The 13,975-nt window shown below is 42.5% G+C and overlaps 1 protein-coding gene and 1 long non-coding RNA gene across 5 annotated transcripts in view; one reads left to right on the top strand and one right to left on the bottom strand.

Annotated features, from left to right (window-relative positions):
* ENTPD2 (ectonucleoside triphosphate diphosphohydrolase 2) overlaps positions 1–13,975 on the bottom strand; it is a 60,359-nt gene that overhangs the window by 27,636 nt on the left and 18,748 nt on the right. Inside the window, exons 2-3 of the mRNA XM_056540199.1 lie at positions 5,279–5,396; positions 3,791–3,941 (exon numbers count right to left, since the gene is read on the bottom strand). Coding sequence (XP_056396174.1) covers positions 3,791–3,941; positions 5,279–5,396 — 269 coding nt within the window. The remainder of the gene's footprint in view (positions 1–3,790; positions 3,942–5,278; positions 5,397–13,975) is intronic.
* The window catches only part of LOC130291466 (uncharacterized), a 64,862-nt gene that overhangs the window by 22,632 nt on the left and 28,255 nt on the right, over positions 1–13,975 (top strand). Inside the window, exons 3-5 of one of the 4 annotated variants that reach the window (XR_008847940.1) lie at positions 5,001–5,189; positions 7,276–7,364; positions 8,692–8,996. The exons of 1 other annotated variant lie outside the window; for it this stretch is intronic. This is a non-coding gene — a long non-coding RNA (uncharacterized LOC130291466). Of the gene's footprint in view, positions 1–5,000; positions 5,190–7,275; positions 7,365–8,691; positions 8,997–13,975 lie in introns of those variants that run through there. 2 more of the 4 variants (XR_008847941.1, XR_008847942.1) reach the window with 2 other exon arrangements.

A 13,975-nucleotide genomic window follows, 5' to 3' on the forward strand; every position in this document is an offset into this window, starting at 1 on the left:
ATCTCTCACCCGGGTGACATGGGCCCAGAAGCGGTCCAGGTCAGACATGAGTTTGAAGCTGACGTCATAGCCCTGCCTGTCAGGAAGGTTTATCACTACCAGGATGTTAGATGGCAGGAAGCTCATTTGGTGGCACAGAAGTTCACGGACCACAAACCTCCTGTCAGGCAGCTCCTCCTTGGCCCCTCTATGTCTGAACCTGACCACGTTCCTCCTCTTGAAAGCCTGACCTGTATAATTCACATTGGACATGAATGGTGATCCACGACTCCAGGCATTACCAGAGGAGGCGCCACTACTTCTACCCTCCTGCTGTACTTGGGGGCGCTGTGATGGCTGCTGACCAGCCGTACTAGGGGGGTCTGACACTTGTGTGACTAAAGGGGGGAAGTGTTGTGCATCAGACTGTACAGCCCCCTCCCCACCATCAACCTCTATACTCTGGGGGTCACAAGCCTCTGAAGGCTGAACTAATGGTGGACCTGACCCCAGAGATGACCCCAGATCCCACACAGACTGTGAAGCGCCCCCCTCTGCAGACACATTATCAGTAATATCACATACAGTCATATCAGTGCAGTCACTGGCAGCATGATCCTGCACTACAGAGCCCAGCAAGCCCTGCAGAGCCATGTCCTGTGAACTCTCTGCTGCACTGCTGCCTTCAGGTAAGAGTCCACAGTCCTGCTGCTCTCTACTGCCCCCAGGGGCTTGTGGTGACTGCACTACTGTTACAGAGTTACCTTCAGGTATGTGTCCATAGTCTTGCTTCACCGTGCTGACTGCTGGGACTTGTGGTACCTCTGGAGGAGTCTCTGCAGGTCTCTGATGTTGCTGGACGCTTGCTTCTGCTTGTCTGTACAAATCCCCTTTTTCAAAAGGGAAGCTGGCTGGTCTGAGGAGTGGTCTTGCACAGGACTGCTGGATGTCCTCTTGTCTTGTACAGGACTGCTGGGTGTCCCCTGGTGAGGCTGAAGACTTGGGTGCAGCAGTAGATGGAGATGACTTTGTTGCTGGTCTTTCCTTATATCCCTCAAATCGCTGCTGGTTTCTGAAGGTCTCAGCGACTGGTCCCATCTGGTCCAATACGTCCTCCATGTCCTGCACAGTGTCAGCGAGCTGCACAGCGAGGGAGCTCAGCTTCTTGTCATGTACAGCCTGGTTATTGGGGTTTGCTGCCTTTAGCTTGTAAATACATTCAATTTGTTTCTGCAGCTGTAACTTTGTCTTTTTTAAAGTCTCAAGTCTCTTTACCAGAGCTGGGATCTGCTCGGCCAAACACAGTTCAGGCGCCCGCTGAGTATTGGGGGGCCGCGCTGGTGGGGTACTCACAGGACTCTGCTTCTGAGGTGGGATCTGTCTCGGTGCTGTGGTCACTGCTGCAGGGTCACAATCTCCAGACTGGGGACTGGGCCCCTGTTTTTTTCCAGTGACCGCACTTGTGGCCCCCTGAAGCCTTCCTGGTGTATTCCCTCTGGTCTCATCTGGCGTGCTTGTAACTTTTGCGCTGCTCCCGCTCCCGTATCGTGTGCGGTCAGAACGTATCAGGACAGGCTGCTGCAGATTCTCCTGCATGGTCTGCTTCTCCAGGGATGTTCTCCTCTGTCTGACTGCAGGAGGGGTGGATTGTACCTGCAGCCATTACCTTACTTGATGATTCCTTCTTTAGTTCCACAGCTTTCTTCTCATCTGTGCTTCTTACTGCACCAGAACTGACAACATTCTGAACATTTCTCACATCCAGAGAAACTTTAGGATTTTCATCCATGGATTGTGGTGTCTGGGGATTAATTCCCAGAATAGGCCGAGAAGCCTGGGCCTTGCTTGGGGAGCTTCCCCACCCAGGGTGGCCCCTCCCTGGGCTTTCTCCAGACATCAGGAGAGCTACACAGACACAACCTCTCAGCTAGGAGGCAGTATTATAGTAGTTATATTCTTGTATATAGGAGGCAGTATTATAGTAGTTATATTCTTGTATATAGGAACAGTATTATAGTAGTTATATTCTTGTATATAGGAGCAGTATTACAGTAGTTATATTCTTGTATATAGGAGCAGTATTATAGTAGTTATATTCTTGTATATAGGAGCAGTATTATAGTAGTTATATTCTTGTATAGAAGGCAGTGTTATAGTAGTTATATTCTTGTATATAGGAGGCAGTATTATAGTAGTTATATTCTTGTATATAGGGGGCAGTATTATAGTAGGTATATTCTTGTATATAGGAGCAGTATTACAGTAGTTATATTCTTGTATATAGGAGCAGTATTATAGTAGTTATATTCTTGTATATAGGAGCAGTATTATAGTAGTTATATTCTTGTATAGAAGGCAGTGTTATAGTAGTTATATTTGTGTACATGGGTTGCAGTATAATAGATGTATTTAATATATGTATTATAATAGTATAAGCTCGTATTTGGCTCTGTGTAACTTTAGGAGCCAGGAGAGTTATACAATCATTTGGCAGCATTTTCACTCATCCGGCTTGATGTTTGCCGATGACAGACACCACTTAGGCCCCAGTACAGTATGCAGTTCTGTAGGAGGGAGAATTTGTAACTCAACAATAAATCTGTACAACATAATATTTTCTGAACGGTTGGAGTGTAACTCAACATCTCAGGCCTGGAGTTTACATCATATCATTATGGGTGGTCTGTGAGATATATCTCCCTGCACTGCATGGAATCTTACAAGATAAACCCTGAGCCAAGACCCTCTTTACGACACTTACTTAAGTAATATTGTCGATGTAGCAGTTCTATTAAGGGTAACTAAGAACTTTGTCAGGATGTAAGAATCTGCAGCTGCTGTGGGACCCTAGGTTGCACAGGTCTTACAGGTTCTCTAGAACAAGGCACCAAATCTCCTGGCTGCATGGAGTAAGAGGTTAACACATGAGGGTGCTGGAGATACCGCAGTACAGTGGTTGTGAATAACCAGCACTTTCATGCATGGGGCGAGAGAATGCATGGGGCGCACACTGACCCCCCCCCCCCCCCACCCCCCCCGCTCAATGCAACAGGCAGATCCATGATCCTGTTCTTAGGATCGCAGGAGGTCCCAGAGTTTGGAACCCACTGCGATCTGACACTTATTCCCAATCATGTGGATAGGGGATAGGCTTTTAAATATTGGAGTTCCCCTTTAAGGCAAATAAGAGGCAGGCCTATCAGTTTGTGGGCACAGTTTACCCAGCTAGCAGGTCTTTGGTACGGTAAGATCTAAAATGGCCCTGTGATAGTAGGGATAATAGACATTACTCATTCACGTGTCTTCTCCTGTCAGTTGCCATGTTATATCGGTTTCTATGAAAGTCGGGTAGCCACCAATATGGCATCATTAAAGGGGTACTCCGGCCCTAAGACATCTCATTCACTATCCAAAAGCATAGAGGATAAGCTGTCCGATCGCGGGGGTCCTGCTGTGGGGGGCCCCCGCAATCTCTCATGCAGCACCCACCTTTCTCAGCTGCACGCAGCGCTGGAGGCTCCGTGTCTGAAGCCTCACGACCACAAGGCCAGAGTATCGTGACGTCACGGCTCCGCCCCCTTGTGACGTCACGCCCCGCTCCCTTAATGCAAGCTTATGGGAGGGGGCACCCTCGATCAGACATCTTATCCCCTATCCTTTGGATAGGGGATAAGATGTCTTAGGGCTGGAGTACCCCTTTAAAGCTTTTTAGGAATCCCAGAAGGATAATCTGCTTAGTAACAAGTTATACAGCAAAATACTTTATCGTAACAGAAGACCCTGCATTTCTTAGCTGTCATCCAGCACATACTTGAGCAGTCTCATCCCGGCTGTTGCTCCTAGGTATAGGGGAGTGATGGAATGTCGGCTGGTGGGAATGTCCGTGGTCGCCTGGTCCAGACATTTCTCTAAGCTCTTTCCTGCATCAGGTGGATTCTGCCAATAGCTGGATATCCCCGGACCTAAAAACAGACAACACGTCAAAACCATTGTCAGGGTTACTTCATGGGGATCACATTCTTATAGAATAAAAAGCATGATGGCGAAAAACATACGAACCATCAAAGCTCAGGGTGCAGTGAAATGTGGGCTGTCACGTGGACATCTCTTCCCGATTTTGTATGACTGGAACTATCGTTAACAAGACTGAGAGTAGGGTTGCCACCTGGCCAGTATCTTACTGGCACAGACTGTATTTTGGCCACCATGCCAGTATCTTTATATTAAAAATACCGGCCATGCAATGGCCGGTATTTTTCCAACCAATCCTCCAACTCCCGGAATGTTGCACCATGACCTATACCAGTGTTTCCCAATCAGAGCTCCTCCAGCTGTTGCAAAACTACAACTCCCAGCATGCCCGGACAGCCATCGGCTGTCCGGGCATGCTGGGAGTTGTAGTTTTGCAACAGCTGTAGGCACCCCTGGTTGCGAAACACTGACCTATACTATTTACTACTATATAGTCCAACATGCTGGGAGTTGTAGTTTTGCAACAGCTGTAGGCACCCCTGGTTGGGAAAACACTGACCTATACTATATACTACTATATAGTCCAATATGCTGGGAGTTGTAGTTTTGCAACAGCGGGAGGCACCCCTGGTTGGGAAACACTGACCTATACTATATACTACTAACATTCTGGGAGTTGTAGTTTTCGTTTGGAGCAGCAGGGCATGCTGGGAGTTGTAGTTTTCATTTGGAGCAGCTGCTGTGCCACAGGCTGTATTAGGGCATGCTGGTAGTTGTAGTTAGTAACTATCTGCAACTCCCTAATTTAATAAAAAAAAAAATAAATAAAAAAAAAAGGCAATCAATCAAAAACAAAAATGAACCTAATAAATACTACAGATCGGGTTGCAAAAAATTAGCCCTCATACAGGCCCCTATAAGGAGGAATAAAAAAGTTTTAGGGGTCAGAATAGGACAAAATTTTCCCCGCATATGTGTATCCTGTGATGTCACGCATATATAATTAATTATGCAAAATTTCATGGCCGGTATTTTTATTTTTTTGCAAGAAAGGTGGCGACCCTAACGGAGAGGCATGGAGATAAAGCAATATGAGGGGGAGAAAAGCAGGATGTGCACATGTATATTTATATCCAGGTGGGTGACAGCCCTCTGTAGCCTGCAAGAAGGCCAACCATCACCTGTCTTCAGTTATAACTGGAAGAGCAGCTCCGGAGAACAAACTGATGCTCCGACAGGTAAAATGCTGCACAAACTAAAAACATAAATATCCATGAGCTCATGTCAAGAAATATTTGGGTGGGAGCCTGGAGGCGCTTGTACTCACCGTGTACATCGCACATGCTGTGTTCACTCACAATGCCAGTGTCATTCTCTTTATCTGCTGGCCACTTGTAAATAAATAGTGCCGTGTGGGAGGAGCCTGCGTCCAATACAATACCGTACTGTGGAAGAAAGAAAGGGTAATGAGTGATAACATAGTGGATAGACATAAAGAGCAGTATTAAACTGGGTTCGTGCACGTGATAGTTATATTCTTGTATATAGGAGCAGTATTATAGTAGTTATATTCTTGTATATAGGAGCAGTATTATAGTAGTTATATTCTTGTATATAGGAGGCAGTATTATAGTAGTTATATTCTTGTATATAGGAGGCAGTATTATAGTAGTTATATTCTTGTATATAAGAGGCAGTATTGTAGTAGTTATATTCTTGTATATAAGAGCAGTATTATAGTAGTTATATTCGTGTTTATAGGAGCAGTATTATAGTAGTTATATTCCTGTATATAGGAGCAGTATTATAGTAGTTATATTCCTGTATATAGGAGGCAGTATTATAGTAGTTATATTCTTGTATATAGGAGGCAGTATTATAGTAGTTATATTCTTGTATATAGGAGGCAGTATTATAGTAGTTATATTCTTGTATATAGGAGCAGTATTATAGTAGTTATATTCTTGTATATAGGAGGCAGTATTATAGTAGTTATATTCTTGTATATAGGAGCAGTATTATAGTAGATATATTCTTGTATATAGTAGCAGTATTATAGTAGTTGTATTCTTGTATATAGGAGGCAGTATTAGTTATATTCTTGTATATAGGAGGCAGTATTATAGTAGTTATATTCTTGTATATAGGAGCAGTATTATAGTAGTTATATTCTTGTATATAGGAGGCAGTATTATAGTAGATATATTCTTGTATATAGTAGCAGTATTATAGTAGTTGTATTCTTGTATATAGGAGGCAGTATTAGTTATATTCTTGTATATAGGAGGCAGTATTATAGTAGTTATATTCTTGTATATAGGAGGTAGTATTATAGTAGTTATATTCTTGTATATAGGAGCAGTATTATAGTAGTTATATTCTTCTATATAGGAGCAGTATTATAGTAGTTATATTCTTGTATATAGGGAGCAGTATTATAGTAGTTATATTCTTGTATATAGGAAACAGTATTATAGTAGTTATATTCTTGTATAGGAGGCAGTATTATAGTAGTTATATTCTTGTATATAGGGAGCAGTATTATAGTAGTTATATTCTTGTATATAGGAGCAGTATTATAGTAGTTATATTCTTGTATATAGGAGGCAGTATTATAGTAGTTATATTCTTGTATATAGGAGCAGTATTATAGTAGTTATATTCTTGTATAGGAGGCAGTATTATAGTGGTTATATGATCCAACATAGAGAAGTGAAGAAAAATCGCACTCACCCACAATTAATGCAAGAAAAAAATGTAGATTTTAATCCAAGATGTTCATCTGGACAGACATAGGCAATGGACATGGAGGAGTGAAAGACAAGCGACCGGTTTCGCGCTAGCCAGAGGAAGCGCCTCCTAGCGTGAAACCGGTCACTTGTCTTTCACTCCTCCATGTCCATTGCCTATGTCTGTCCAGATGAACATCTTGGATTAAAATCTACATTTTTTTCTTGCATTAATTGTGGGCGAGTGCGATTTTTCTTCACTTCTCTATGTTGGATCATATTGGATTATTTTCCTGAATCTATCTGCACCCTTGCATTGCATCTTGTAAAGCTCCCCTGTATAGCTTGGCTCCTGTTCACACATTGCTGTTTCATTGCCTTTTGTTAAACAGTGCCACTTCCACCTTTTTTCCTTTTTCATAGTAATTATATATTTGTACACTAGGGGGCAGTGTTATAGTAGTTTGGTATAAAGTCGAGTACAATAGTCCGCATGTGACCAGCTCTGCTTGGTATATTGGCACTGTCTTTTTCCACTTCTTATGTGATAAGTACCATACAAGACTCTCTAGCAGGCATACATTTTATGTTCCAGCAAAGTCAAGAATAAAACAGAACAAGAACAACCGGTTAATAATAAGTTTTCCTGTCACTGGCAGAACATGTCACCTCCCACAGATACAAGTAATCATTTTCTTAGTATTATATTGCAAGCATACAAAGGTCACGTTTAGTATTTCCAATTATAGTATTTTCAGAAACAATAGGGGGCAGTGCTTTATAGGACTGCAGAATGTATAACACTAAGGAGTGGTGTTTGGAAAGACAGAAGTTACAGGACACCCTACAGGATTCTCCTTGATACAGCACTGGTGCAGTACTGCATTCTCTGTTCTGTATTTCCCGTGTGCTTCAGCCACCCAGCTGTGCAAGGTACCGCAGCACATCCCATTCATGTAAAAGCGGTCGACTGCAGTGCTAGGTGGCCAGAGGGAATGCAGTGCAAGGTGAAGCATTTGAGAATACCCCATGATGAAGAACTTTTACAACATTTGTATTTCTACTTCTGGGAAAGCTGAGTGAATACCAAGCATTATAGTCCCCATAAGGGGTTAAATCCAACTGATCCAGTCTCCACAATTGTAAATCTGATTAAATGTAGTAGGGATAGGGATCTGTAGAAGGGATACATCATTAAATAACTAAGCAGATATCCCAGTCAGGAGTCTAGGAATAGTGTGTGACAAAACTTAAAGGGGTACTCTGCCCCTACACATCTTATCCTCTATCTGCCGCTGGGGACCTCCACGATCTGAGCTGTGGCACCCCAGACATCTGGTGCACGGAGCGAACTTCGGTGCCGGATGACTGCCAAAGCGGGGTAAAGGCTCATGACGTTACAGCCATACCCCCCTCAATGAAAGTCTATGGGAGGGGGCGTGGCGGCAGTCACACCCCCTCCCATTGACTTGCATTGAGGGGGCGTGGCCGTGACGTCACAAGTGGGGCGCGGCCGTGACATCACAAGCCTTTGGCACTGCACCCGGCGCTCTAAATGAATACCGGGTGCAGCAGGGGGATCGCGGGGGGTCCCCCTTTTGATAGGGGATAAGATGTCTAGGGGCGGAATACCCCTTTAATGGATGAGACAAAAAAACTTTCAGAAGATTATAATTTAGCCACAGGATAGAAGATAAGTATGTGATCCATAGGGGTCCAACTGCTGGGACCTCCACGGATCCTGACAACTCCATTTAATTGCCACTCCATTTACTCCCTATGGGACTGCCAAAAATACCTAATATAAAAAATAGCCAACATTTTGAAATATCTATTTGTATATAAAAGTTGATAATAGATAACATTCCACCTTAAGAATGTTCCATATATTTTCTGTGCCAGAAAATATAAAAAGGAAATGATCATTACAACCAGCTCTTTTCGTATATTATTGTTTTTCTGCTTCCAACAAAAATGTATTTATTCGGCCCCGATTCGCTCTCCCAAACAGCTGCGGGTCAGTTATCTTTACGGAAATATTTCCAGCCAAGATTGGACGGAGTCCTGGCTCCGCTGACCTTGTCTTCATTGACATCACCATGGTGAACGGAATGGGATCCAGAAATACTGAGGACAAATTGAGCCCTACAGAACTGGAACGTCCTGACCCCCGAAAGACCTTGTTGTTTAGAATATGACGAAAAAGTTTAAATCTTATAAATGTAATTAAAAATTTTTTTTAAAAAAAACGGAATGTGTGAAACGAGCAATTAATACAGTCACTTACAAAGCGTGGCCTATTATATACCGCCAGAAATAGACTTCGTATCGTAGGACAAATAAATCAGTGGCTGCAGCTGAGGGTGATGTAGTGTTATGGGATCATTTTCCACTTTTTAGATTCTGCTCGATGCAAAAGCAGTAAAGGGGTACTGGTACTAGAGAGTTAAAGGGGTACTCCAGTGGGTGGGGGGGGGGGTAATTCATATCAACTGGTGCCAGAAAGTTAAACAGATTTGTAAACTACTTCTATTTAAAAATCTTAAAGGGGTATTCCAAGAATTTTTTTTATTTGACTATGCTACAGGGGCTGTAAAGTTAGTGTAGTCCATAATATAGTGTCTGTACCTGTGTGTGACGGTTTTCTCACAATTCTTATGTGATTTTAACCCCAATATTTATTTTTAACAGCAAAATGACTGTCTCGGATTTTTCCCAGCTTGCAATGCGGTCCAGACCTGACTCACTAGTCAGCTGATAACAGGGAGCCTGTCTGCTTCAATGGGTGGAGAGAGCAATCTGCAAGTAATGCAACAGCTGGAGGCACCCTGCGTGAAAACCACAGGTCTGCAGCTCATTTATGTTTCAATGGGTGGGGTGGCTGATGTGTGGGAAGGAGGAAAATGGAATCATGGGATCTGTAGGCAAACAAGAAAACTGAAAACAGGAAATACAAGTTCAGAGAAAGTTAGCCAGTGTTATGGTAATCTCACAACATAGCCATTTAGCCCAAGACAAGCGCAGATCCTTCCTAAGCATGTCCATTACTGTCTGCCAGGTACGTACTAAAATCACCTTATGCTGGATAACCCCTTTAATCCTTCCAGTACTTATCAGCTGCTGTATGCTCATGAGGAAATTCTTTTCTTTTTGAATTTCTTTTCTGTCTGACCACAGTGCTCTCTGCTGACACCTCTGTCCATGTCAGGGACTGTCCAGAGCAGGAGAGGTTTGCAATGGGATTTGATCCTACTCTGGACAGTTCTTGACATGGACAGAGGTGGCAGCAGAGAGCACTGTGGTCATAGAAATAATTTACAAATCTGTATAATTTTCTGGTACCAGTTGATTTGGGGAAAAAAATAATAATTCCACCGGAGTACCCCTTTAAAGAGATTTTGAAACTACTTTTATTAAATAATAAAAAATCTTCCAGTACTTATCAGCTGCTGTATATCCTGGAGGAAGTTATGTAGTCATGAAGTCAGACACTGTGCTCTCTGCTACCACCTCTGACCATGCCAGGTCTTAAAGGAAAACTGTCAGATATTTTCTCCCGCACTATCCACAGGTACTTATGGATAGTGCGGGAGCCGCTGATCAAAACGAGCCCTAGCTTGCCCAGATGCGTCCAGCTGTTCGCCCGCAATTGTAGTTTTATTCTGTGTGTATATCTTGCTGTAACTGGCACAGGCAGGGCTTCTGCAGCTAACTGGCACTGACGTCAGCATGCTTATGAATATTCATCCCCCCTCCCTCCAGTTAGGAGCAGTGAAGAGAGGGAGAACTGGAGGGAGGGGGATGAATATTCATAAGCGGCGCTGACATCAGTGCAGAAGCCCCGCCCCTGCCAGTTACAGCAAGATATACACATAGAATAAAACTACAATTGCGGGCGAACGGCCGGGTGGATCCGGGTAAGGTAGGGCTCATTTTAATCAGCGTCTCCCGCACTATCCACCAGTACCATGGATAGTGCGGGAGAAAATATCTGACAGTTTTCCTTTAAGCAGTAGCAGATTCCCAAAGGAAACCTCTCCTGCTCTGAACAGTTTCTGGCACGGACATAGGTGGCAGTAGAGAGCGCTGTGGTCTGACTGGAAAGACTACATAACTACTACTACCTGTCCCCACTCCTAGGCATCACTTCTATTTACAGCTGCCTCTGTGTCCTTCTATAACAAGTTGTCAGGCAGTGCTGTTATTACAATTTTCACACACACACAATACAGGTCTGTTACTGACTCCCAATATGCTGCCCAGCATGTAAAACACAATCCCTCTAGAAAAAAAAAAAAAAACAGAGGGAATGAAGAGGGCAGAGTAGAGAAGATATAGGTGATGCCTGACATGTGCTACAGGGAGGAGGGGGTGGTAACCACCAGTGAGCAGTCAGACAGATGATAAAACGCCAAAATGATCTATATCAGGTAAAATCTACGTCAAAGGATCATTTTAGGTGACCAATGACATAATGTCATCATCTGGAAGAAGTCGGCTGTGTTTTCTTTTATTTGTAAACAATCATTTAGAAAAGTAGGTTCTCAGAATGTTCCCAGAATGATGGTTTATCCACCGCCATAATTTTATTAATAGCACGTGGCCCGTGTGTACAAATATATTGACTTAAAAGGGGTTATTCAGGAAAAAACTTTTTTTTATTTATCAACTGGCTCCAGAAAGTTAAACAGCTTTGTAAATTACTTCTATTAAAAAATCTTAATCCTTTCAGTACTTATGAACGTCTGAAGTTAAGGTTGTTCTTTTCTGTCTAAGTGCTCTCTGATGACACCTGTCTCGGGAACCGCCCAGTTTGGAAGAGGTTTGCTATGGGGATTTGCTTCTAAATTGGGCGGTTTCCTAGACAGGTATCATCAGAGAGCACTTAGACAGAAAAAAACAACCTTAACTTCAGAAGCTCATAAGTACGGAAAGGATTAAGATTTTTAATAGAAGTAATTTACAAATCTGTTTAACTTTCTGGAGCCAGTTATATATATATAAAAAAAGTTTTTTCCTGGATAACCCCTTTAAATGTGCATGGCTGGATGGCAGATAAAGGTCGGCCAAATAGACCAATTTTAGTAAGACTGGCTGACATCACAGTGTATGGTGATCTCTTCATTCTTCCCCCAACATCACATGTTCGGAGAGAGAAGGATCGGGCAATTATATTTCAGCTGCCTGATTGTGAGGAGTCTGGCGGGGGCAGAGGAGCCACACAACAGCTTACACCCCTAAGGCTATGTTCACACGGTGGAATGTCCACACAGAAAATATCCATAGGGACATTCCACAGACAGCCGAGCGCTGGCAGAACATATTGGCACTATATAGGTGGCCGCAGAGGTATTCAGGATGGCACTACCCACTCTCCCAAATGAGTATTCAAATAAAGGGGTACTCCGGTGAAACATTTTTTTTTTTTTTTAATCAACTGGTGCCAGAAAGTTAAACAGATTTATAAATTACTTCTATTAAAAAATCTTAATCCTTCCTGTACTTATTAGCTACTGAATACTACAGCGGAAATTCTTTTCTTTTTGAAACACAGAACAGTCTGCTGACATCACGAGCACAGTGCTCTCTGCTGACATCTCTGTCCATTTTAGGAACTGTCCAGAACAGCATATGTTTGCTATGGGGATTTCTTTTTACCCTGGACAGTTCCTAAAATGGACAGAGATGTCAGCAGAGAGCACTGTGCTCATGATGTCAGCAGACAGCTCTGTGTTTCAAACGGAAAAGAATTTCCAATGTAGTATTCAGCAGCTAATAAGTACAGGAAGGATTAAGATTTTTTAATAGAAGTAATTTACAAATCTGTTTAACTTTCTGGCACCAGTTGATTTAAAAAAAAAATAAAAATAAAAAAAAAATTATATATATATATATATATATATATATATATATATATATATGCAATCTCAACCACAGCACAAATAATCAGAGGTCCAGGATCAAGTGGAAAGGCTTCCAAGTTTATTCACACCAAAAATGTGATAGCGGTGCAACGTTTCGGCAAACTGCCTTTGTCAAGCTTGGAGATATATATATATATATATATATATATATATATATATATATATATATATATATATATATATATATATCTCTACAAGCTTGACAAAGGCAGTTTGCCGAAACGTTGCACCGCTATCACATTTTTGGTGTGAATAAACTTGGAAGCCTTTCCACTTGATCCTGGACCTCTGATTATTTGTGCTGTGGTTGAGATTGCACATATATATATATATATATATATATATATATATATATATATTTCACCGGAGTACCCCTTTAAACATGGACTCACGCTTAACAAGGTAGGGGTGCCGACACTAACATGCAGTCCAGCGGCGGAAGTATAGATGAAACAGACTTCAGAGATATGCAGAACTACTAGACTAAAGACATCCTGCACTCACTGCAAAGTAATGGACTTGACGCTCCTACTTGGACAACTCTGGAGGATCAGGTCTCAGAACATCCGTGGGCACCCTGAGCACCTACGGATGTTCTGAGACCTGATCCACCGGAGTCGTCCAAGTAGGAGCGTCAAGACCATTCCTTTGTGGTGAGCGCAGGACGTCTTTAGTCTAGTAGTATTGTATATCATATTGGCACTAGGACCGCTTGGAAATGTGACATCTCATAGACGGCAATGCATTTCCGAACGGAATCCGCGAAGACATTCAACCGGTTCACTGTATTTACAGACGCCGGAATCAGGAAATTCTGCTGAAATCAATGGGACTCTGCTGCAGCGGAATGTCAGTGTGCAATATTTCGGTGTCATTCTGCACGCACATTTTGCCGTGTGAATATAGCCTTACTCTCCACTGAAAAAAACAAAAACAAACATGCGTTTCTAAGCTGAGCATATATGGATAGAAGGCGATCACATGAAATAGCTGTTGGTCAGCAGAAGTGTATGGCCAGCTTTGCCACAGTTACGTTTTTGCACACATTTTTAGGGTTAGATAAGCCCTGTAAAAGGAAAATTCTAAGTAAAGCTGATACACAATGATATATCTTGCGTGTGACTTATCTTTTGTGTTCTTCAGATGACTAAGTCTTTCTTCAGACCCTCAACAACATATCAGGTTTTCCCTGACGCATTACTTTCTAATGTTGCTTAGTGAAAAAGTATTTTAATGTAATGTCAGCCAAAGCCAAGTGACATTTACAGAAAAATGTTTAGTATCAGGAGAGAACCCTATAAATCAGTGGTCTTCAAATCTGCGGACCTCCAGATGTTGCAAAACTACAAGTCCCAGCATGCCCGGACAGCC

Source organism: Hyla sarda, chromosome 9, assembly GCF_029499605.1.
Source record: "Hyla sarda isolate aHylSar1 chromosome 9, aHylSar1.hap1, whole genome shotgun sequence".
Taxonomy (NCBI): domain Eukaryota; kingdom Metazoa; phylum Chordata; class Amphibia; order Anura; family Hylidae; genus Hyla; species Hyla sarda.